At 54.3% G+C, this 24,242-nt stretch overlaps 2 protein-coding genes across 2 annotated transcripts; one reads left to right on the top strand and one right to left on the bottom strand.

The window, feature by feature from the left end:
- Window positions 1-160: 160 nt before the first annotated feature.
- DDX20 (DEAD-box helicase 20) lies at window positions 161-5,886 on the bottom strand. Its single transcript, XM_071450351.1, has 11 exons — window positions 5,667-5,886; window positions 5,498-5,592; window positions 5,148-5,316; window positions 4,592-4,706; window positions 4,367-4,509; window positions 3,758-3,896; window positions 3,436-3,494; window positions 3,010-3,092; window positions 2,455-2,560; window positions 1,790-1,891; window positions 161-1,443 (listed from the first exon to the last, which is right to left on the bottom strand). The coding sequence occupies exons 1-11, from the start codon at window positions 5,848-5,850 to the stop codon at window positions 347-349; spliced, it is 2,292 nt and encodes a 763-aa protein (XP_071306452.1). The 5' UTR covers window positions 5,851-5,886; the 3' UTR covers window positions 161-346.
- A 7,116-nt stretch (window positions 5,887-13,002) lies between these two features.
- On the top strand, window positions 13,003-24,242 carry INKA2 (inka box actin regulator 2). The gene is made up of 2 exons (XM_071450260.1): window positions 13,003-13,369; window positions 22,259-24,242. Exons 1-2 carry the CDS (start codon window positions 13,334-13,336, stop codon window positions 23,192-23,194), a joined length of 972 nt encoding a protein of 323 aa, XP_071306361.1. The 5' UTR covers window positions 13,003-13,333; the 3' UTR covers window positions 23,195-24,242.

The raw sequence follows: 24,242 nt of genomic DNA, 5'->3' as shown, positions 1-24,242 counted from the left end.
GTGTAAGGGCCCTTCCCACCCAAACCACTCTGGGATTCCATGAAATACATCTGGGATTGCTCTGCATTTTCTCCTTTCTGACATTTCTTATGTGGGAATGGCTGCCTTTTATCATCCTGTTTTTACTTTGGATTGTAAAGATTCCAACTGGGCACCCAGCTGTCTTTCTTTTCCTTTTATTACCAAATTGTAACACCGTCACTGGACCTGTGTAAAACATTTACCAGACACAGCTGCTTACAAAAAGACACCATTTTCTCCATCTCAAACAACACCTGTCCCTTGTGAGTGTCCTTAGAGCAGCCCTGCAGTCACAGCCCTGGCCCCAAGCAGCAGCAGCAGGACATCAGTGCCCGTCTCTCAGCAGCTCCTGGAGATAGACTGAGTTGGTGTGGTAGGCCCTGATGCAGCCCAGGTGCCAGTAGCCCCTGCTGTACTGGGACACTGCAGAGTAGTAGCTGTGCCAGGCCTCGTAGTAGCACCTCCAGTAGTGCTCAGAGCTCCAGCCCTGGTGAGCAGCGTCCTCCCAGGAGCTGCAGCTCTGCTCCTCCTCAGCCCTGCTCATGGCAGGACTGCACGACTGATGCTTGTGGCTTCTCTTGGCTTTAGCACTCTGTTTTGGGACCTTCTTTTTCACTTCCTTTTGCCTTGGGCTGTGGGAAGGCTCCTGAGGCTTCTCTGGTGTGGGACAGAAACCTGGGGGGCCCTGGCGTGCTGGGGGCACAGGGCTTGGCTCCTGTGTGTCTGAAAAGGCCTCAGAGCAGGAGTTGTTGGCCCTGCTGTTAAAGGAACCCCTGGAGCTCTCTGAGCCATCGCTGTCAGCAGACTCAGCCTCGTCTGCTGCTGCCTCTGGGTGATATTCCATCTCTTCCCACTCCACATCCCCATTTCTGGGCAGCCCACGCTGCTCTCCTGGGCCTGAGTAACTTCTTAAAATCTCCACCTCTCTCTCTGACCCTTCTTTAATGAAATAATCATAATCTTCAACGAAATCTGAGAAGCTCCAGGGACTGGTGAGTTGGGTTTTGAAAGAAGACAAGCATGGAATTTTGGGAAGATTTTTTTTTAAGGCCTCCTCATCTGGAGCCTGAGTGCTGTGCTGTCCATCCCTCCTGGAGATGGCTTTGACTTGGTTCCTCTGTTCTGTGTGACAGCTGGAAGTTTGTGGGGCTCTATTTTTCTCTACTTTTGCAGGATTTGTGCACTTTTTTGTCTGTTTTTGCTTCGGAGTCTTTTTTGGCCTTTCTACAGAAGAATTATCCCTTGGAAGATTAGAGGGAGGCTGAGGAATGTCTGGAAAGCCATTCTGGACAGGCTGCAGCTCGGGTTGCTCTGGTTTGGGACACACAGTGTCACAGTTCACCCCAGGAGCCGTGGGTACTGCAGGTTTAACCTCTACCTGCCCATCCTCAAACTGCTCCATCATTCCAGGGGGGATTGGCTCTGCACAGAAGAGAAACAAGCACCACTCAATCAAGGGCATCCTTCCCTCTGGAGCTCACACCAGTACCCAAGAGAAGCTTCTCAAAACTGCACATCAGACATCAAGTGAGGGCCACAAACCAGCCCCTTTAATTCTCAGAAGAGTTTAAAGAGCCACAACATTTCCTTCACGGGGGGCACCAAAGGCTGCTCAAGACAAACAACACTGCATTACTTGTCAGGAGCTGAGCGTGCAGAAGGTGGCCTAAAAGCAAAGCAGCCCCAGCAGAGGAGGCACACATCAGCCCCCTGGGCTCGTCTGAAGCTCTGACCAACAGAAAACCACCAAGCCCAGCACAGAGCCCACCTGGCAGAGGAAGCAGCTGCAGGTTGCACTTCTGAGCAATTTTCATCATGGTGTTCTCCTCCTCCCCACGGCAGCAGTAGGTGACAGCCAGCCCCAAGGTGCCTGTGGGACACAGCAGAGTTAACTGCAGGCCCAGCAGGGCTCAGGCCAGCAGGGCCAGGCCCAGCAGAGCCCAGCTCAGCAGAGCCCAGCCCAGCAGAGCCCAGCCCAGCAGAGCCCAGCCCAGCAGAGCCCAGCCCAGCGCACCGAAGCGCCCGGCGCGGCCGATGCGGTGCATGTAGGTCTCAGCCCAGCCCAGCCCAGCCCAGCAGAGCCCAGCCCAGCCCAGCAGAGCCCAGCCCAGCAGAGCCCAGCCCAGCCCAGCAGAGCCCAGCCCAGCCCAGCCCAGCCCAGCCCAGCCCAGCCCAGCCCAGCAGAGCCCAGCGCACCGAAGCGCCCGGCGCGGCCGATGCGGTGCATGTAGGTCTCAGCCCAGCCCAGCCCAGCCCAGCCCAGCCCAGCAGAGCCCAGCTCAGCAGAGCCCAGCCCAGCAGAGCCCAGCCCAGCCCAGCCCAGCCCAGCCCAGCCCAGCAGAGCCCAGCCCAGCCCAGCCCAGCCCAGCAGAGCCCAGCCCAGCCCAGCAGAGCCCAGCCCAGCCCAGCCCAGCAGAGCCCAGCCCAGCGCACCGAAGCGCCCGGCGCGGCCGATGCGGTGCATGTAGGTCTCCCAGTCCAGGGGCACGTCCAGGTTGATGACCAGGTTCACCTTCTCAGCATCAATTCCACGAGATGTCTGCAGCAAGGGAGGAGGAGAGAAGGGCAGTGAGAGCTGAGTACTAAACCCAGAGAAGGCAGGCACACCATGTCTGGCACTCACAGCACACTGCCCACGGAGCAGCTTTTAGCTGCTTCTGGCAGAGCAACAGATAAACTGACAACTGTTTTTGAGCCAGACCACAGAATGGGTTGGGTTGGAGGGGCCCTAAAAGTATCCCCTCATTCCAGCCCTGCCATGGGCAGGCAGATGAGGAATGGGGGTGATGTCCAAGCTCCACTGTGACAGTAAGTGACAGTGCACAGTGCTTGATCAGCACACTTATGTTCTCTCCAATTCCAAGCCAAATCAATTCCTCTAAAGTAACTTGACGTGCAATACTCCTGCATGCCGTAAAATTTGCAGAGCAGTTAATAAATCTGAAATAGAATCTGTAAGAAGCTTGTCTGAAAGCAGTAAAAGCTCACCAAGTCTGTGGAAATCAGAACTCTGCAGTGGAATTGCTTTAATTTAGCCATGGCATCAAGTCGCTGATTTTGATTCATGTTGCCTAAGAAGATAAAAATCAGAAGCAGGTTACATTCTTCATCTTTATGGTCCTCACATTCTAGAAAACACTGCTTTGTATCATCAGAAATAAGTCAGAAACTTCCTCAAACATCAGCTCCAAATGAGTAAAGAAGGAACAAACAAAACTGGAAAACTCAGGTCACTCATTACAAAAATAATTCTTTTCCTTGTAGATTGAGTCTCAAAAGACCTGTGAGGATTCAAATGCTATTCTCAGCCATTTAACAGAGATCCTGCAAGGCAAGATTTAAGACATGTTTTCCTATTTTAGGTCACATTTATGCACAATCTCAGTGGAATCAGAAAATTGTGAATGGATTTACCTGAAATGCACTCAGCAGGGAAGCCTCTGGATGTCAGTATTTCAGCCAGATGTTGAGCCCTGAGGGAACACACACACACTGAAAACTGGAATAAAACCAGGCCTAACAACACCTGCCAGTCCTTAGGTTATTCTCTACAGCCAGGGACTGCATTCTGGTATTTTCAGTATTTCACAGTGCATTCCTCAGGCTGTATTTCAGAGCTGAGGTTTGCAGACTGCTCTGAGACCTCACAGGTCCCATAAATTTATCATCCATGGCTGGACATCACAAGCACTGCTCTCAAACAAGCTTTGTCCAGGTGTTATTGCAAATCTATTACCTGCTGTGCAAATTTGAGAAGACTAAGGCTTGGTTGAAAGGAATCTTGCTGAACAACTCCTGCAGGTGCTGGGTTTTTTCCTCAAAGGTTTTATGTGGGAGGGGATGGGAATTCACAATTTTGTAGTACTGCTTCAGCCCTGAGCAGGAAACCAAAACAACAGATTAGGGCTTGCCATAAAAACATGCACAGAGTTCTGTAACCTTGTGATTCTGCAGCTGAAGGGAAACTGCAAACAGACACACAGGAGAGCCTCCAGGAGAAGTTTTTCTTAAAATTTTTTGAATGGAGAGAAAAAGCAGAGAGTTTCATTTGTCACTGGTATTTTAAAAATACAGAATCACAGACTGGTTTGGGTTGGAAAGACCTTTAAAGACTTTCTTATTCCACTTCAAGATTCACTGCATCAACACTGGGAATCAATATTCATAAACTGAGTAACTTAGGGAAATGCCAAGAAATATTCAAGGAAATTATGAATTATTATCATTCATAAATCCATAGAAATTATGACAAATCATGCATTCTAAAGGCACATGTTTTGGCTTTAGTGTCCCCCTCCTCATCCATTGCTGACCTATGCCACTCTAAGTGCCCTCATGTGCTTACCAAGGAGGGCTGGGTCCGTGGGGTTCAGCCTGACAAACGTGGGCTCCCTCATGTACCTGGTGAGAGCAGCAGCCAAGGACTCGGGGTAGGTGGCTGACACTGCCAGCATCTGCTTATTGACAGGCAGGGAGGAGTAGATCCAGCTGGGAGACACAACCAGGGCACCGACTCACACAGAGGCAGCTGACAGAGCCACCCAGGCACCAGGGGAGGGCTCTGCCTTACTTGACCTGCTCCTGGAAGCTGCCCTCCTCCAGCAGCTTGTCCGCCTCGTCCAGCACCAGGAGCCGCACGCTGGCCGTGTTCAGGTAATCCAGCTCGATCAGCTGCTTGATCCGCCCTGCAGGGGGGGACAGAGAAAACAGCTCCCAAAACATCACCCCAAACACTTTAACAATGAACTTTTAAATTATTCTTGAGCTGCCTTTGAGGCTGTGCCCTATTAATGACAACAAGCACAGCCCTGCAGGGCGGTCAGCACAAACAGCTCCGAAAACGTCACCCCAAACACTTTAACAATGAACTTTTAAATTACTCTTGAGCTGCCTTTGAGGCTGTGCCCTATTAATGACAACAAGCACAGCCCTGCAGGGCGGACAGCACAAACAGCTCCGAAAACGTCACCCCAAACACCCCAACAATCAACTTTTAATGTATTCTTTAACCTCTGAGGCTGAGCCCTATTAATGACAACAAGCTCAGCCAAGCCAGCGTCCCCAGGCCCGGTTATTGAACTGTGCAGGGTCACAGGGACCCAAAGCACAGCAAAGCTGCTCCCTACCTGGGGAGCCCACAGCGATGTGGCACTTCTTCAGCCTGCTTCTGTCCTGGCTCAGAGGAGTGCCCCCGATGAACACGTGGCATTCCAAGCCTTCCATTTTTATGCCGATGGTCGTGATCACGGCGTGGATCTGCACAGCGATCTCCCTCGTGGGAGCCAGGATCAGGATCTGTGCGAGGCAAGGGTTAAACGAGAGGCTGGAAGCCGCAGGATGGCGCTGAGGGCGCGGTGATTTAAACAAACGGCGCTGATTTAAACCAACCGCGGTGATTTAAACAAACAAACGGCGGCGTCTTAGGGCCCTCGGTGCCGTATCCCCAAATGAGCGGCTCCTCCCCGGCCCGGCTCACCTGCGTGGCGGGGCTCTCCAGCAGCACGGCGTCCAGGGCGATGGTGGCGAACACGCAGGTCTTGCCGGTGCCAGACTTGGCCTGCACGATGAGATCTGCAAAGAGCGGCCGCGGCGGTCAGGGCAGCCCCGGGACAGCCCCGGGAGCAGCCCCCGGCCCGCCCGCTCACCCAGCCCGCAGCGCCCTAACGGGATGGCCTTCAGCTGCACCGGGGACGGCCGATGGAAGCCGGCCGCCTCCAGCCCCGCCAGCACGGGCGGCGACAGCAGCAGAGAGCCGAAGTCGGAGGGGCCGCCGGGCAGCAGCACGTCCCGGGTGCGGAACCGGCCCTCGGCCTCCATGGGCGCCGCCATCTTGGCGGGGCGGGCGGGGGAGTCTCGCGAGAGCTGCCGTGATCCCGCGCCGGGCGAGCGCCGCCAGGGGGCGCCGTGCAGGGCACATGGCGGCGGCTCCGCCTCAGGGCGGGCACGGAGCGGGCACGGAGCGGTCCCGGTTCGGACGGGCCGGGCCTGGCGAGCTCGGTACAACGGCGGAACAGCCCCAGATCGCCGCTGAGTGCAGCTCCCGGCCCTGCACAGACACCCCAAACCCCACCCTGTGCCCGACAGCGCTGTCCGAACGCGCCCTGAGCGCCGGCAGCCCTGCGGCCGTGCCCATCCCCGAGCAGAGCACGCAGCTCACAGAACACGCGATTTAGGAGCCTACAAGAAATTCCTACAAAAATTAACAGCACAGTATTCACTCAGCAAAGGGCAAATGTGTTAAATGTGTGTGCGTTACTTACTACCCTCTGTAGGCCACTTATTTTAAATCGTGGGTGGGTTTATGAATATCAGGCTTTTATGGTAGAGGCTCTGGACATGCAGCTTGCATTCATTGCAAGGGGATTTGAAAAGTCTCCACAGTGGCTTCTACTGTACAAGCACATACACTGTGCCATTATTCTTACAGTGCTGGGCAGCCAAAATGAATTTTAATGGCTTTGGTGTATCACAGGCTTGGTCACGCCTTTGAAATTCCTCATGTCTATATTCCTGATGGGGGAGAAAAGTCTGTCAGATTCTATTCCCTTGTGCTTTATTGTGATGATATTTTCCCGTGAATATCTGAGCAGCAAACACTTAACCCTGCAGGACAAAGAGCAGTTCCAGTTTGGAGAGCACAGCAGGAGCACAGGTAACGGGATCTACAGGCAGGCCACTGTTCCAATCAATCCTTAATTTTTAAGTGGATATTCTCATTGGTCCTCAAGGGGAAAGAGTCTCCAACATGAGATAATTGTCTCTGGATAAATCTGGGAAAGGAGACAGACAGAGACACCTGGACATAACAAACATTTGATTAAATAGAGCCTTTCATAACCCTTTTAAATTGATGTGATTTGAACAGACAAGAAAGAGCAGTAAGGAGGGACTGTTCCCAGGGGGGAAGGGCAGCGAGGAGGTGACAAAACAGCCCCCAAGAGCCATTGCAGGAACTGCTGCCCTCTCTGTTTCTCTCACTTACTCCTTTTCTCCCGAGGTTTCATGCAGGCTGCAATACAGCCAAGGTGATCTGTGGACAGACATTATTCTCTGTGTGCCTTAATGAGACGCTCAGACACTGCACAGTCATTCACAAAGATGCTGCTGTTTGTGACTCCATTTTCCTTCAGCCCTTCAGTGCAGACAGACTCCAAACCATGTCCCTGTGTGTGTGTGAGATGCCCTTGGCAGGTTTGGTGTCCTCTCCTGCTGGTTGTGGCCCTGACTGAGGGGCTGTGTCACACTTCAGCTCCTGCAGCTCTGTCAGTTGATCCCGTGCAGGGTTTTACTTTAACCCTCAGTCCCACAGTAAATCTTACCTGCTGCAGCTCCTGGCTTTGCTGTGAGTCACAGCACAAACAGGAATCTCCTCCCTTCAGCCTTGCTTTCCCTCAGTGACTCTGGAGCGCTGGATTCCCATTGCTGACCTTCACATGTCAGCCCTGCCAAGAGGAATCTGCAGCTTTGCCATGACATGGCTTTGCTTCTGCTTGCAGCAAGAGCCAAAGGAAGAATTCCTGCTCAGAGCAGCCTTTGGAAAGCTTGACATTGAGTCTGAGTACTCTGCAGGCAGAATAGGTCCTGGGAAAGGATTTAGGTTGGTAAAAGAAGCAGATGAGACATCCTTCAGAGCTGGAGTATTGCTAAAATAACAGGTTCTTTTGAAGGGATATAAACTAGCTTGGGGTCATCAAAATCCGGGAGGTAGAAAAGCCCTGCTAGGAAAAATTCTTCCTCCCATATACACTGAGAGCATGTTTTATTCCTCCAAGATGGTGCTCACCAGATTTTTGTCCCTGCTAGAAAGTGCACATCACATATTTGGTTTAATTCCATGCTGGATGCATTTTCCCCTGAATCTGTATGTCAGTGTATCAGCTTTAGGTAAGTGATGTTCTAAGACTCCTCAGAGTGATGCTGCTGATGCTCCAGGTCGGATGGTCACTATTTCAGACTATTTCAGACTATTTCAGACTATTTCACACTATTTCAGCCTAACACCTGCAATACCAGGACTTGTACTAAATACTTTCCACAAATTTATCCATCTCCTCCTTTTCTTATAAATCCACTCTTCATTTCCAACACTTAAATTCTTGTTGTGACCCTTTGAAATACTGAGGTAAAATGCTCATGGTTAGTTGGTACTGGCTTCCAGAAGTGTTGTGTTGTATCTATTTTAAGAATATATTCATTATTGATTTGGACACTGCTACTGCAAACAGGCACCAGCCTTGCCTTATTCCTTTGCCTTCAAAGGATTTGTCTTCCAGATCTGCCAAGACATGGAATTATTCAGAGCAAACCTGGTTTACATAATATTTGTAGAATATTTTGAAAGTGAGATAATCTCATCCTCCTCTCCCAGATGTTTTCAGATTAAGACAGGGAAGTTTCTCTGTTCTCTGCAGCACGTGTGAGTCACTCTTTGGAGTGGGGCTGTATTTGTGTTTACACTGCCATGGAAACTGTGTTTGTTCTCTGTACAGTAGAGCCCAGGACAGTGAAAGGGCCATTGATCCAGCAGAGGCAGTGACTGCATATTCACCACCAAAAACTGACTCGAGCACCCTGCACATTCCCTTGCCCTCTGGAAAAGAAAGCTGCAAGGCAAGGCAGCAGGAGCAGCGAGCCTTGGGAGCAGCAGAATCCTCTCTGTCCCTTCAGTAATGACAGGAATGAGCCCCACAATGTGGGCTCTTCCCAGCGAGCCTGGCGCCTGCAGTTGTCAGAAATACTGACCAGAAGGAGCAGGATGGAGATTCTCACATCCATCTGAGGCTCATTTCAGTGCCCTCCTGTGGAATGGACGGGGTTCCTTGTCAGGCCCATTCTTCCCCAGGTTTCAGATGGAATCCCAAGTCCACAGGGCACCCAGCACAGGCACATGCACGGGTGCAGCTGCAGGTAGAAGCAAGGAGACCTTAGGGATTGGGTCAGAGCAGCAATTTCAGCTCTGCAGAGAAAAATGCCATGTTTCACTGCTGTTGCTTTCCTCCAAATAAATAAACATCATCCCGGTTTAATCTTAGATACCAAGATTTGCTAAATTGTTTTTTGAGCTCGTATGAGCAGGATCTAGGTCATGAAAAGGCAGTGAGCTGAGAGGAAATCCAAGAGATGTTCAGCACAAGGCAGTGCTGCACAAGGAGCTCCCTGGTCCTCCCTCCTGGCACTCCAGGGCAGGCAGAGCAATGCCAGCAGCTGGAATTTGGCTGGAGCAGCGTTAAAAGTTTGTATTTTGAGGATGTGGCACAGTGAGGCTGGGGCATGTCAGAACTTTATATACAAAGGCCGCAAGTGCAGAGACTGTATGCACTGAATTAGACTTAATGGAAGAAACAGGAATGTTTTTCAGGGCTATTTCATCTCTTTATGCACAAATATAAAACCAGACAAAGTTCTGGCATTACATCCTTACCTATCGTGGCTGGGTGTTTCTGCCTCAGTGGGTTTAAACAAGGATGGATGCAATTCAGGTCATGCTGCAGCTGAAGTGGGAGGAAATTCTGAAAGGTTTGTCGTCAGTGTGCAAGAAAGTCGAAAGGAAAGAAAATTCAGTGATAACCACGCTTGTTAGTTCAGCAAAGAACAGTCACGTGGGAGCCTGGAGAAACCAGATCAATGAACTGAAAGACAACAAATGAGATGAGCCTTCAGCTGTGAAGGGATGGATGTTTCCTCAGTCAAGAAGGAACGAGGCAGTTCATAGAAGTGGAATACTCCACTCTGAAGGAGTATTCTAATTTTTGCCCAAGGATCTCAGTTTTTCTTTTTATCCTGAAATAAACCATGTAGTTTTCTGCTTCAGGGAGTTTTATTCTTGGCTCTGTGTTTTCTCGGAGATCTGATTTTCCAGTGCACTGCACCATCTGCTCATGGTTTACACCACGACAGAGCAGGAGGAGTGCAGGGCCTGGCATGAGGTGTCGGGGCTGCTTTGAACCAGTTGTCTACACGCAAGAGAAAAATGCTGCTTACTAAGGAAATCCTACTGAGAAAATAGTTCAGATTTTTCTCTCCTCTTGCAAGTTCCCAGGAGTTTGGAGCTCATGAATATTCTGGTCTTTTTTTTTATTCTGTGCTCATGAACTCCTCTATCAGTCTCCTGGGACAGGAGCAGCCCTGGAGGCTGGAAAAGGGATCAAAAAGACATCCTTAGCAGAGCCAAACAGAGCCTAGAAACTCTTCCTGTTCATCACAGAGTCTGGTGTCTTGCAGGAGGCACAGGAGCTTGCAGCATCTGCCCCTTGCCTTGTACACGTGCAGGTGGCCTCTAGAATCCTTGACATGTGCTGAAGGTAAAACGTTGTGTGAGTTCAGTTTGATCCTTCCAGCAGCCATGGGGATCCCTGGCATCTCTGCTGTGCTGCCACAGTCAAATGGGACAGCACAAGGTAAATTCAGTGCTGGGCTGGCCCTTCTCATTTCTTCAGTAAATTAATATCTTCACAGCCCCACATCCTACAGAGCCTCGAAGAGAGATGCTGTTTCCACGCTGAACAGATGGGAAATGGGAGCCCTGAAATGAGCGAGGAGAAAGGAAATTTTGACCCATAATAACCCAGACAGTGGAAGGATCAATAAACATTAACTCTGGAGTGTTTCCCAAACACATGTGAAAGGGCAGATCGCAAATTTCCCATTTAAATTGGATTTTGACACAAAGGTCAGCTTTCAAAAACACTGAAACTGGTTTCTGTAAACAAACAAGCAAACAAAGCACATCCAATTAATTTCTATTAAAAATGTTTTCCTCCAAAAAATAAAGACCTGGAGAGGCAAAAATTTTAGCCAGTCTTTGTGAAATTTATGGGAAAAAACCCCAAGTAATTATGTTTTTAATCCCAAATTTGAAAACACAAAGTAGTATTTCTCCTCCTATCAAGTTCTTTAGCATTGCAGAGCAACTCAGGCTAAAATATCACAGGGGACTCAGCATTTATCATCTAAACAACACATTTTGCAAATAAGATGAGAATAATATTTATTTGTGAGAAACAGTCAAAACTTCAAACCCCTTCACATTCAGCACAGTTATGAAGTCTGCTGATCCAAAAGTGTTTGTATTTTTTTCCCAGCTCGCCTGTCCATCTGTTTGGTGTCCTGCGGTGAGAAGCACTATTAGAGGCTGTTGATCTGAGATAAAAGAATCCCGCCCTTAGAGGGGCTCACCCGTGGCTGCCACATCCCCGCACCCGGAGTTTTCCAGGTGCTGCTGCGTGCACAGAGACTGGCACGGGCTGAAACAGCGAGGGGAAAAATGAACCCCGCTCTGGCACCGTGAACAGCTGGGAACAGCTGGGAACAGCTGGGAACAGCTGGGGACAGCTGGGGACAGCTGGGAACACCTGGGCACACCTAGGAACAGCTGGGAACACCTGGGGACACCTAGGAACAGCTGGGAACACCTGGGGACACCTGGGGACAGCTGGGAACACCTGGGAACACCTAGGAACAGCTGGGACTACCTGGGGACACCTGGGAACAGCTGGGAACACCTGGGGACACCTGGGAACGGCTGGGAACACCTGGGAACACCTGGGGACAGCGGGGAACACCTGGGAACAGCTGGGAACACCTGGGAACACCTAGGAACAGCTGGGACTACCTGGGGACACCTGGGAACACCTGGGGACACCTGGGAACAGCTGGGAACAGCTGGGGACAGCTGGGAACACCTGGGAACACCTGGGGACAGCTGGGAACACCTGGGAACAGCTGGGAACAGCTGGGAACAGCTGGGACCACCTGGGAACACCTAGGAACAGCTGGGAACAGCTGGGGACACCTGGGAACAGCTGGGGACACCTGGGAACAGCTGGGAACAGCTGGGAACACCTGGGAACAGCTGGGGACAGCGGGGAACACCTGGGAACACCTAGGAACAGCTGGGGACACCTGGGAACAGCTGGCCCTGCGGCTCTCCATGTGCTGGCCTGGCACAGGGCGCTCGGACACCGCCACCGATCCGTGTGTCCCTGTCCCGGCCCGGTCCGTGTGTCCGTGTGTCCGTGTGTCCCCATCTGGCCCGGTCCGTGTGTCCGTGTGTCCGTGTGTCCCTGTCCCGGCCCGTGTGTTCGTGTGTCCGTGTGTTCGTGTGTCCGTGTGTTCGTGTGTCCCTGTCCCGGCCCGGCCCGTGTGTCCGTGTGTCCGTGTGTCCGTGTGTCCCTATCTGGCCTGGTCCGTGTGTCCGTGTGTCCGTGTGTCCGTGTTCCTGTCCCGGCCCGGTCCGTGTGTCCGTGTGTCCGTGTTCCTGTCCCGGCCCGGCCCGTGTGTCCGTGTGTCCGTGTGTCCCTATCTGGCCTGGTCCGTGTGTCCGTGTGTCCGTGTGTCCGTGTGTCCGTGTTCCTGTCCCGGCCCGGTCCGTGTGTCCGTGTGTCCGTGTGTCCGTGTTCCTGTCCCGGCCCGGTCCGTGTGTCCGTGTGTCCGTGTGTCCGTGTGTCCCTATCTGGCCCGGTCCGTGTGTCCGTGTTCCTGTCCCGGCCCGTGTGTCCGTGTTCCTGTCCCGGCCCGGTCCGTGTGTCCGTGTGTCCGTGTTCCTGTCCCGGCCCGGTCCGTGTGTCCGTGTGCCCGTGTGTCCGTGTGTCCGTGTGTCCGTGTGTCCGTGTGTCCCTGTCCCGGCCCGGCCCGTGTGTCCGTGTGTCCCTGTCCCGGCCCGGCCCGTGTGTCCGTGTGTCCCTGTCCCGGCCTGGGGCACCGCCACGTCCCCCGCGCTGGCCGAGCACAGCACGAGCGACGCAGCCCGCGGTGAGGACAAAACGGGGACACCGCAGCTGGGTGTTTTGCAATTTCTCCCGATTAAGGCCATGTAGGTTAATCCGTGCTTTCGGCGGGGTGGTCCGCGCCCGCGGAGCGACGTGCGGAGCGCGGAGCGCCACCAACTCCAGCCGCCAACTTCGGCGGGGAGCGGCGGGCGGGCGGAGCGCGGGGCCGGCCCGGGAGGAGCCCCCGCCGCCTCCAGCAGCGCCGCGGCCCCGGGGCCGGGCCGGGGGATGCGGCTGCGCCCGCCCCGCAGCCCCCGCCCCGCAGCCGCACACGCGGCCCCGCCTGCCCCGCGCTGCGCGCCTGCCCCGCCGGACGGCCCCGGACACCACGGACACCGGACAGCCACGGACAGCCACGGACAGCCCGGACACCGGACAGTCCCCGGACAGCCCCCGGACAGTCACGGACATCGGACAGCCACGGACAGCCCCGGACAGCCACGGACACCGGACACCGGACAGCCCCGGACATCGGACAGCCCCCGGACAGCCCCGGACTGCCCCCGCTCCTCCCCTCCCGCGGCGGCCCCGCGCCGAGCCGGGCCATGGAGCAGCACCTGCGGCGCCTGCGGCAGGAGCTGGTAAGGGCCGGGGGCACCCGGGGGGCGGCTTCGCACAGGGCCCCGTTATGGGTCGGGGTCCCGCCGCTGCCATCCCCGTGAGGTCCCGATTGTGGGTCAGGGTCCCAGCGATCCCGGTGCTATGAACAAGGGCAGGTCCCGGTTATGGGTCGGGGGTCCCGCTGCTGCCATCCCCGTGAGCATGGGCAGGTCCCGGTTGTGGGTCGGGGTCCGTCCGTCTATCGGAGAGAAACCGCAGCGGGGGCGTGCGGGGGCTTTAGGAACAAGCTGCCGGCACGGGTCAGAAATCAGGGAAGCAGCCACAGAGATGGATAGGAGCAACTTTCTGGGAATCAAAAGGCTCTAAAGAGAGCGCGCCGGCACCTCCGGTAGCCTGTGAAAATACTTGTTTAATAGGAAGGGCTTTGTCGGAAAGGAGCGGTGTTTTCGCCCTGCTGCCGCTCCTGCTCGGGGGTGACCCCGGTCCCGGGGCTTGCTGGGGCTTGTCCAGCAGCCCGGAGGTTTTGCTGCTGCTCTGGGGCTGCCTGCGCTGCTGGGCAGCAGGAGCTGATACTGCCCAAAGCAGGGTTCCCGCGGGTCTGGCTCGGAGTCTGCCTTATCCTGATAAATAGATAATGAGAACAAAAGGGGAAGACAAGGCAGAGCGAGAACGGGTGGGTGAAGTTTGTGAATGGCAGAAGCTCCCGGCACGGACCGGAGCGAGGCGATTTCAGCCGGGTCCGTGCTCCCTGTGCAGCGCCCGCACTGCAGGAAGCGCTCAGTGTGTAACCCTGTCCCTGAGGAGCCGGCAGAGCTCCAGCTGTGCCCAGGGCAGAGCCGGGGCTGCAGAGCCCCGTGCTGCTCCCGATCCCCGTGTCTTGTGAAACGCGGGCTGCGGCAGTGCCCTGTGCTCCCGATTAATGTGGCAGCAGTGACATTTAACCTGCGGCCGTTCCCAGTGTTTCCCCAGCAAACACAGGAGGTGAAAGACAAACTAAAACAAAGGAAAATGGGAGTCACTGGTGTGCTGTGCCCTGAGTGTGATGAATGAAACGCAAACTGCCATCCGGGGCATGTACAGAATAATCTGACAGCCCTTGAAAATCTGAGCTGGGAGGTGAGATGGAAGAAGGAATAGCTTCCAGAAGAACATCCTAAGAATAAGGTTCCTAAATCTGTGTTTTGTCTTCTAACCAAATCGGTTTTGTTAGCTGAGCAACACTTTTGTAGAAGAGTCTAAACATTGCACCTCTCAGTCTAAAACATGCCTGTCTTGTAGTGCAGAACACAACTTCTGAAGAGTCAATATATTCAACAGAAAGGGACATCCCTCACACTTAATATGAAAGCCAGAAAAAAATACTTTAAACGAGAAAATTCTGGCTTTGTTCAGTCCTTGCTATAATGCGGGAATTTATTTTTTTAATTGTAAAAATGCAACAGTTTTTATTATATTAATAAACCATGACGTAGCCTGGCATAAATCTGTGTGTGCTTGGCTTGCAACACTGGGAAGGGGCAGTTGTCACCTTCAGCTGGGCGAGTTGAGACTTGCCTGGGAGCAGCCTGGGTCTCTGTGGAGCAGCCTGGGTCTCTGTGGAGCAGCCTGGGTCTCTGTACATTTGGTGTTCACAGTCCCATTGGTTCCCCCTCCCACAGCCCGGGTCTGTTGTTCAGAACTTCCTTTCACACGGGTGATCCCAGCGCGGGAGGGCAGCTCTCGGGACATCCGCAGGGTGCAGCTGGACAGAGCTGGGCTCTCCTCCTCCTCCTCCTCCTCCTCCTCCTGCTCCTCCCTGGGAGCCAGCTGCAGGGACAGTGGGAGCTGCAGCGACTGAGACAGCCCTCGGTGCTGTCCTGAGCGATTCCAGCCTGTCAAAGTCCCTTGTGTCCCTGCAGCCCGGCATGGAAAGAGAGGAGCGTTTGTGTAAAGGGCAGGAGCAGCCCGGGGCGCAGCTGGGCCCATCTGCACCGCGGGCAGCGGGAGCTGGGCTGGGCAGCTGCTGCTCTGCCTCTGCCTCGCTGCTGGGCAGCTCCTGCCAGCTCGGCTGCTGCACAGCCACGGGACGTGGGCAGGAACATGGGCATGGCTTTGGCCACCTTGGAGCCAGCGGGGCCCAGGGGAGCCCAGCCCCAGGCATCCCCGTGCTTGTAGGGACACCCCAGGCTGTGCTGTGGCCAAGGAGCGGCCCTGGTGTGCAGGGAGGTTCTGCAGAGCTCCCTCTGTGAGGAGCCAGGCTTTTCAGGGCTGCCCAGTGTCACAGGCTGGGGTTAGAGACTGTCCCATTAGCACAAGTTCAGTTTGGCTCAGTGCAGGCAGCCTCTGGTTTGGTAAACCAGACTTTTGGCCAGTTTTGAGGAGGGGATTTTCTCAAAAAATAGTGGATGTTGGCACAGCTCCCAGTTCCCAAGGAAAGGTTATCTTCCATGCAACTCAATCCCCCAGCAGTGTGAGACAGGAGGATTCCAGCTCTGCTTTTCCTTTCCCTTGCTTTGTTTATTAAAACCACATTGAATGGCTGGTGTGCTTGGCTGGGGCTGCTCCCGTGTGTCACCTGTGTCACCTGTGCCAGGCCAGGCAGCGAGCAGCAAGTGGGGCACTGCCCTGCTCGTCCCATTTCCTCTGGGGAAGCTGTGCCAGGGCTCCCGAGGATCAATCTGAGCCCTTTCAGGCAGTGAGGAGAGCTCTCCCGTGGCAGCCGCCTGTTCTCCATTGTAAGCTGATCGTTTCTGGCATGTGTGGTGTCCCTTTGATTGGGATTCATTCAGAAGCTTCCACAGCAGTGGCTGGGGAGCCTCAGCTGACACAGCCATTCATCCCCGGGGAGCAGGGCACCCTCGGCCTGGGCAGCCTTTCCCCAGGGCTGTGCCAGCTCTCTGCACCTCAGCCCGCTCCAGGAAACGCTTGGGACCTTTTCTTCTGGAAGGCCCTGGAGATTTATGGATGCACTGTGGCTGGTGGAAACGTGCAGCGCTGGTTTCCAGGCCTGGTGATGGAATAGGCTGAGCTCCTGCACTCATCTGTGCTTCCCTGGCACTTGGGAAATGTGCCCCAGAGCTTGGGAGGGTGCCACTCCTGCCATTAATCCCCGTCCCCAAAGCCCTTTGCCTGCATTTGGGATCTGCAAACGTTGTCCTGAGGCACAGCAGAGCTGTGCTGCTCCGGGTCACTGAGTTATCCCAGCTGAAGGCTCAGATTTAGCAGGAGCTGTCTGGCTGGGGAATTGGCAGGGAGGAGTTTATTTCTGTGCTGCACATGGCAGTGCCTGCCTGCACTCTCAGACACCAGGACAGTTTGCACTGATCTGCAGCAGCACCACCCGTGGTCTGTGGGATGGGGCTCAGGTAGAATAAATCATTGATTTCTGTCTGGGGCTGCTGAGTCCATGGGGCAGGTTTGTCTGGCACGTGGGGCTGTGTGCCTGTAGCAGGCCAGGGGGCACTGCCACGTTTGCTGTGCTGCTGACCTTACCTTACATTTGGCTGTGCTTGTAACTTTATTTGGCATGTTTTGGTCTTGCAGATGAATCCAGGATATGTTCTGTTGCTTTCTTCTGGGAGGAAAAGTATTTCAGTCACCACTCTGACTGGAACTTTTAATGTTCTTCCTGCACATTTGTCATGAACGCACCGAACAACTGAGTTTGATAGAGTAGACAATGTTTCTTGCTATGAATATCCTGCAGGAATAGAACATTCGGTCCGAGTGCAAATGCAGCCAATTATTTTTACTCTGTCTGACACCGGTGCCATCGCGGTGTCTGTGGCACACCCCGAGGGATGCACTGTGTGTTCATTCCTGCTCTCCCTGCAGGGCAGCTCGGGTGCTGTGCAGCCTGCCAGGCACGAGTGGCAGCCCCGAGGGTCCCGTGCTGCTGCTGCTGCAGCCCCTGCAGTGGGAACAGGCAGCTCCCAGTGGTGCAGGTCCCTTCTTGGGTGACCTGGAGGCAGAGCAGAGGGTGGGAGGTGTCACAGATCCCGTTCCTCGGTGTTCTGAGGGAAAGGTGCAAAGGAGTGACGTGGCAGCAGATGTCCTGTCATGTTTAACTGGGGAGAGAGGCAGCCACAGGCTTTGTCCTCTGGGTTATTTCCAGAGCAGTCACCTAAAGATGAGGGTGGATTTTTTCAGACTCCCAGTTTCACATAATCAGGAATGTTAAAGAGCAGATTCCCAGGACAGCGGGTCTGGGCTGAGAACTGACACTTGTAACCATCATCTTTGGTGGCCACTCTGTCCATCAAGGCCTGTGGTCTCTCTTATCCTTGGGTTGTGAGGGAAATCTGAAGACTGGAGTTAGTATTGGCCCATTTTTATCCTGGTTGAGGAGAATTGATTTTTCTGATTTGCCTTTAAACACAGGGAGTGTGACTGGGAAGCACAAACAATATCCTTGCAGTGGGAAAGAAGGTGGGTGATGGAGTGGTGTGAACCACATCTGTCAAGGTTAACATCTGCTTAGGGTCTGTTGAAACTGTTGTGAGGGGGAGTCTCTGGTTCAGCTTCAGCATCCTTCCTCTTTCAGATGAACTGTGAGCTCACAGTCAGCATCCTCATGCACACCTACCCTGGGAAGTCAAGGTAAAAGAGAGACTTGGAGTTATTGTGATAGAGTGCAAGGACTGAAAGACAACTGCAGGCCCTTGGCATGCACCAGGGGAAGGAAAAGGAAGGTGGAGTGAGGGGCTGGAGAGAGCTCTGTGTGAGATCTGTGTGCAGCAAGGCCATGCCCAGCCACAACTGCAGGCTTGCAGGAGATTAATCCAGTTAGTGACCCAAAGGGAAACACAGAAACAATATGATCAGCTCAGCAGTTCTAAAATAATTTCAGTCTCTCTTATGTCATCTGCTTTAAATACCAATTGTTTGGTGCTGGCTCTGTTGCCCATCAGAACTATTATTAAGAACTATTTGCCATTTGTTCTTTCCTGTCCTCTTAGCAATAACTTCCTCTGTGTGCATTTCTTTGCCCTAAGAGCTGGACATCTGTCTTCCTCCTGGCTGTGACAAACACACTCAGGGCTCTTCTTCCAGTCCTGTGCTGAAAGCTGGGGTGCCTGGGCTTTTCCTCTGCATCAGCAGCACAGAGCTGGGAATGCAGAGAGCTGGGCTGCAGGAGATGGGCTGGGACTGATCCTGAGAGCTCAGAGAAGGGAGGTGTGACAGGAGAATATCAGTTCCCAAAGGGGCTGGGAAAAGTTACTGATTTACCTGGGAAGGGGAAGGAAAATCTGCTTTGTTTGTGGATCTCAGATGTTGAGGCTGAGGTTGATGAAATGCCAGTGGCTGCTGCAGGAGGTTCCTTGGGCCAGGCTGTGTTAATCAGTGGTGAAAGATCAGTGATTTACCAGCTGTGGAAAGCAGTTGTGGTTATTGTTTGGGGGTGAGGAGATGATGGGCAGGGTGGCTTCCAGAGCAGTTGTGCTTTGCAGCTCAGGATGGGGCACTTCCAGTGCAAAAACCACTCTGGATATGAACTCTGGCAGCTTTGGTTTGCTTCCCCCCATGTTGAATATTCCCTGACGATCATTTCAAGGTGGAATTTTGAATTTTGCACTTTGGTTTTCAGTGCTTGGGGTGTGTGTGGTGTGAATGAGCTTTGCTTTGGAGGAGCACTGAGGCAGAGCTGCCTGGCTCCCACCTGCACAGGAGGGCTGAGCCAGGTAACACCCAGAGCTGCAGGAAGGAGCCTCTCCCATCACACACCAGGCACCGAGGGGGAGCACAGCCCTGTGAGTACTTGTCTTGCTTTAAAAGGCATGAGTTGGCTTGTGCAGAATTAGACACCAAATTTTTCATGCCAATTTTTTAGGGATTGCAAAAGTTTCAGGAATAATGAGATTTAATTTGAGGCATCTGATTTTTAACTGGTTTATAGAGATGGATTTGGATATCTCCAAGTTGTCATGGTTCTAAGAGGGCTTTTTTTGGAAGCAGAGAAGCCAAACCACCACTTCTGTTGAGGGGCTGAGTGTCTCAGGTGAGACAGCCTGGGACACAAATCTGAGTTCCCCCTGCATGAAGTGTGTGACCCAGAGCCAGTGGGGCTACCAGGGCTGTCCCAGCAGTTTCCATCACCTCCAGCAGTGCATCCATCTGATTCCCAGCCCAATCTGCTGATTTTTTGCAGAATCCCTTTTTCCTCTCACAGACCAGGCAGTTCAGTCCTGACCCTCTGCCAGGGTGAGCTCTCTTCTCTGGGACATTGTTCTTTTTCTGGAGAGTCCCAGGGAAGCCAGTCTGAACTTGGGAGAGCTGAGATCTTGCCAAGGAGGAGAGGCTGGCAGTTAGACACTGGGGAAGGTTTATTTTCCCTCCAGAATTTTCTTTCCAAGGTGAGTGCTCTTAATTGCAGGTGGATGGAATCCAAGCCCCGCAGGCTGCTTGGTCACCAGGCAGTGACTTCACTTTGGGCTGGGCTTCCCTCTCCCTCCAGTTCTGTAAAAGACTGAGCAGACACCAAGAAGAGCAACAGATAAAGCAGAGGGGGTTGATTTACTTCATTTTTTAGCTTGCACAACCCAAAATCCCAGCAGCGTTTGCCAGCAGGGTCGGAAGTCTCAAGAGTTGAGAGCTCAGTCGCTGCTGGTGGGGCTCCCATTGCTGGAGGGGCTGGAGGGTGGGGTTCCCATGCCAGGGCAGGGAACCAAGGGAGCCAAAGCCTCCTCTCCTCTCCTCCATGGTGCTGCCAGGGCTCAGCCCAGGACCCCCAGGACTCCATCCCACACAGGAGAGCATCCCCTCCTCCTCTGCAGCAGCCCCGCTGGTGCTGGCCCAGCCTTGGCAGCCCCGGTGCTGTGCTCAGGGGGGGACAAAGCCCCCGGGGCTGCTGCCCTTGGGCCCGGGCTGTTCCCTGGGCTGCCTGGCCCTGCCTGTGAGCAGAGAGCCCAGCGCTGCTCAGCACTGCCCAGGAAGGGTTAATGCTCCCCGGGCTGGCCTGGCCGAGCCCGGCAGGGCTGGGCACAGCTCCCGGGGCCGGGGGCATTGCAGGGCAGATGCCAGGGGGTGGCAGAGCCGGGGCCAGGGCAGGACCCTGCGCTCCCCAGGGCGCGATTACTGCGCCGGGGGATTTGGTGGGAATGGCCAATGAGGGGCCGGGCTGGCTCCAAATCCAGCTTCTTCCAAAGCCCCAGATAAACCAGACTGCCATTAATAAGGCAAGGAAGGTTAGGAGGAGCAGCATCTCGGCAGTTCTGGAGAGGTAAGGTGCAGTTCTGCCCGAGGCTCGGAGTGGGAACAGGAGCGCGGTGAGGCTCCTGCAGCTGGGACATTATTTGCACGTCTGCAGCAGGGCTTTATTTGCTGATGTTAAGAAATGCCATAGCTGGAGGCTCTGGGTAGTGGAATCAGGAAGCTGAGCACAGATTTTCTGTGTCTTTGTAGCTGTGTGCTCATTCTGGGTGATAAACAAGTTCCTTGAGAGAAAAGCTCTGAAAAATGGCTGTAACCTGCTGGTGAGTTTAGTTCTAGGTTCTGGGGTTTGAAATGGGGATTTGTGGTCAGAAACTGTTGAGCAGTGTCCCCTTAGAGAGCTGGGCTGTCACAGTTCTCTGATGGCTGCTCTTCCTCACTGCTCAGCTCCACGTACAGAGATGGAAATAGAGCGAGTAATTCAACCAGCTTACTTAAAATGAAGGACATGTAGAAAATAAAGTAATGTAAAGCTGAACATAGGAATAACAGAAAAAGCCGGCCTTTTTCACCCTGATCTTGAGATCTGTTGCTGTACAAAAAATGGTGATGAGCTTTTTAAAGTGCTGGTGACAGCGTAGGCTGGAGCCTCCCTGCACGGGGTAATCTCTGCAAACCACCCCAGCCAGAGTGGCACGGCCTCACTGCAGCCCCTCCGTCCCTCCCCTCTCCTGCCCCTTCCCACTCCCCTCCTGCTAAAAATGACTCAGTGGCAGCTGTTGGGAAGTGGAGCCCGTTTGTTTCCTGGTGCTGCTTGGGGAATGTGATCCAGACCCTGCATGAGAGAGAGAAAGCAGCAGAGCGAAAGAGGAGGGGGAGTTGGGAAGCTCTGGAGAATAACTTGCTTATTTTAAGCCTGGTGTAGAAAGTTCAATCTTTGTAGTGAGGTTCAGGGATGAAGCAGAACTGCTACTAAAGGTCCTAGCCTGGCAATCAAAGAATTCCTGATTGAATGTAAGTAATCCTGGAGTTTGTTGGTTGTTCTGTGCAAAATTTCCAGTGCATTGAAATGTCTTTGATTGTCCTCTAGCAAGAGGTGCCTGTGCTGAGGGCATTGAGAGCTGGAGATGGGTTATGGAGTAACAATTTAATTCTTCCTGGGGTTTATTTTTAATCTACTTGAGCACTTCAGGTAAGGAAGCAAGGCTGTGTTCTGGCTCCTGATTTCAGCTGGTGACAGGGCACAGAAGACTCAAAAGCACAAGAATATTCTAAAACTGGTGGCAGCCAAAACCATTCATAGTTCTACACCTTGGGCTTCTGCCAAGCAATTAATGGAAACCCAAACTCTTTATTTTTGTTGTCAGGTCAAACAATCCACTTCTGTCAGCTCCTCTTAATCCTAGAGGGACACTCCTAGAAAAATCTGAGGAGAATCAGAGTGCTGTTGGCTGAAGTGGGTGCAGTGCAGGTGGGATGGGTGGCAGAGGTGGTCAGGAGGGAGGGCATGGCCCAGAGAGCGGCTCAGCCCTGCTCTGCTGCCCCGTGCTGCCCTGGGGACACTGCTGGGGACCCTGACCCCTGGGGACCCTGACCCACAGGGACACTGCTGGGACCCTGACCCATGGGGACCCTGACCCACAGGGACCCTGACCCACAGGGACACTGCTGGGGACCCTGACCCATGGGGACCCTGACCCAGTGGGGACCCTACTGGGGACGCTGACCCACAGGGCCCCTGACCCCGGGGCCCCTGACGCGCTGTGCTCTTGCCTTGGCAGCTGTCCATGAAGGAGGTGGGTGACGGGCTGCACGAGCAGATGAACTGCATGATGGGCGCCCTGCAGGAGCTGAAGCTGCTGCAGGTGCAGACGGCCCTGGAGCACCTGGAGCTCTCGGGACGCCGCAGCCCCGCGGGGCAGCGCCGCTGCTGCCAGGGCAGCGCGGGGCCCGGGCAGGAGCCAGGGCCGGGGGCCGCCCGGGGACGCTGCCCCCCGCGCCCAGAGCGTCCCGTGCCGCTGCCAGCGGGCCCGTGCCAGCCTGCTGCGGCCCCGGAGAGCCAGCGGCCTGCAGACAGCCCCTGCTGCTCACAGAGCCTCTGCGGGGAGGCCGTGTGCCCCCCTCAAGGACCTCGCTGGGTGCCCCGGGCGCCGGAGCCCGGCCAGGGCACGGCTGGGGCACGGCCGCCGTGCCGGGAGTGCCCGGGCTGCGACGATGGCCACGACTGGACCTCGTCCCTGATGTCGCAGAGCAGGAACCGGCAGCCGCTGGTGCTGGGCGACAACATCTTCGCAGACCTGGTGGGCAACTGGCTGGACCTGCCCGAGCTGGACAAGAAGGGGGAGAAGGGCGAGGGGTCCCTGTCCGCGAGCAGGTCCCAGGAGCTCTGCAGGAAGTTCTCCCTCACGGCCAACATCTTCAAGAAGTTCCTGAGGAGCGTCCGGCCGGACCGCGACAGGCTGCTCAAGGAGAAGCCTTGCTGGCTCCCTCCTGAGGACAAACGGCCCCAGATCTCCAAGAGGTCCAAAAAGATCAACAAACTCAAGGGGACGTTTTACCTGCCCCTTCACGGGAACCTGCAGAGCCATCACAGCAAAGCAGAGAGGTGCCCAAGGGCAGAGGGCCATGGTGAGCACCCCAAAATGGGCACCAGGAAAGTGCCCGACCCCAGAGACTACAGCCAGGGCTTTGACATCAACACGGCTGTGTGGGTGTGAGCCTGCCCTGCCCAGCACCTCCACACCCAGCCAGGGCCACCCACCTGCTCAGGGGACTCTGAGCTCTCCACAGGGACAGGAGAGGATCCTGCAGAATGTGCTGCACATGGAATTTTCTGGACAACTACAGCTTCAGGGACTGCCTGAGCAGCAGCTGGTGCAGCCCCACGTGGGGAGACCTTTGGGGACCAATATTGGCAAAAATAATGCAAATCTTTAGCAGCTTTATGGTGAGTGGTGCCCCAGGTGAGCAGCTCCTGGTGCCAGGCCCATTCCATCATCTCCAGCTCAATGGTGCAGCACAAAATCCACGGTGTGCATGTGTGTGTATGAGTGTGCAAATATATATATATATAGTTTTGTTAAAAAAAATCTATTCCTGCTTGTGTGCACTTGAAACTGGGTTACAAACCAGGCATCCCAAGCCTTGTACCTGAAGCACTTGTTATTTAAATGGAAAGAAATAAGTTTGAATTTATAAGACTTGAACAACTGCTGAGTGGGGGGCAAACCCCCAGCTCTGGGGGGTTTCCCCTTAAACTGTGTCCCTGGTGCCCTGCCAGCATCTCTGCCTCCCCTGCCAGCCAAAGCAGGGGCACAAGGCTCCTTACAGGGGGTTTGTGACCGGGGCTCTCGGTGGCTTTGCCCCTTCCCCTCCCCTCGTCCCTGTGGGTTGTTCCAGGTGCAGCACTGCTGAAGTTCCTTGTTGGATTTTCACCCGGATGCAAAGTTCAGTGCCCCATCTCCTGTTGTGTTCCCTGTTGCTGTTGTACAAACCCTGCTTTGACAGAACCAAGTTCTTCAGTGTCCGACTCTCCAAGAGTTTCCAATAAAGTGGGATTGTCTCACTCTGCTCTGGGACACCCTGGCTCTGTTCCCTCACTCTGGGGGTTCCCTGGCTGCTCCCACCTGGGGCTGGGCAGGCTGGGGAGCACCAGAAGAGTTTCCATTGCAGGAGAGGTTGTGAATCAGGGCAGAGCTCCCTGCCAGGGGCCAGCACTGCTGCAGAGTGAGTCCCTGCTCACCCTGCGCCTCCCCATCCCTCCTG

Source organism: Agelaius tricolor, unplaced genomic scaffold (genome assembly GCF_023055355.1).
Source record: "Agelaius tricolor isolate 1412-34295 unplaced genomic scaffold, bAgeTri1.0.p SCAF_30, whole genome shotgun sequence".
Lineage (NCBI taxonomy): Eukaryota > Metazoa > Chordata > Aves > Passeriformes > Icteridae > Agelaius > Agelaius tricolor.
Note: the sequence above shows the minus strand (reverse complement) of the source record. Positions and strands in the feature narration are given on the sequence as shown.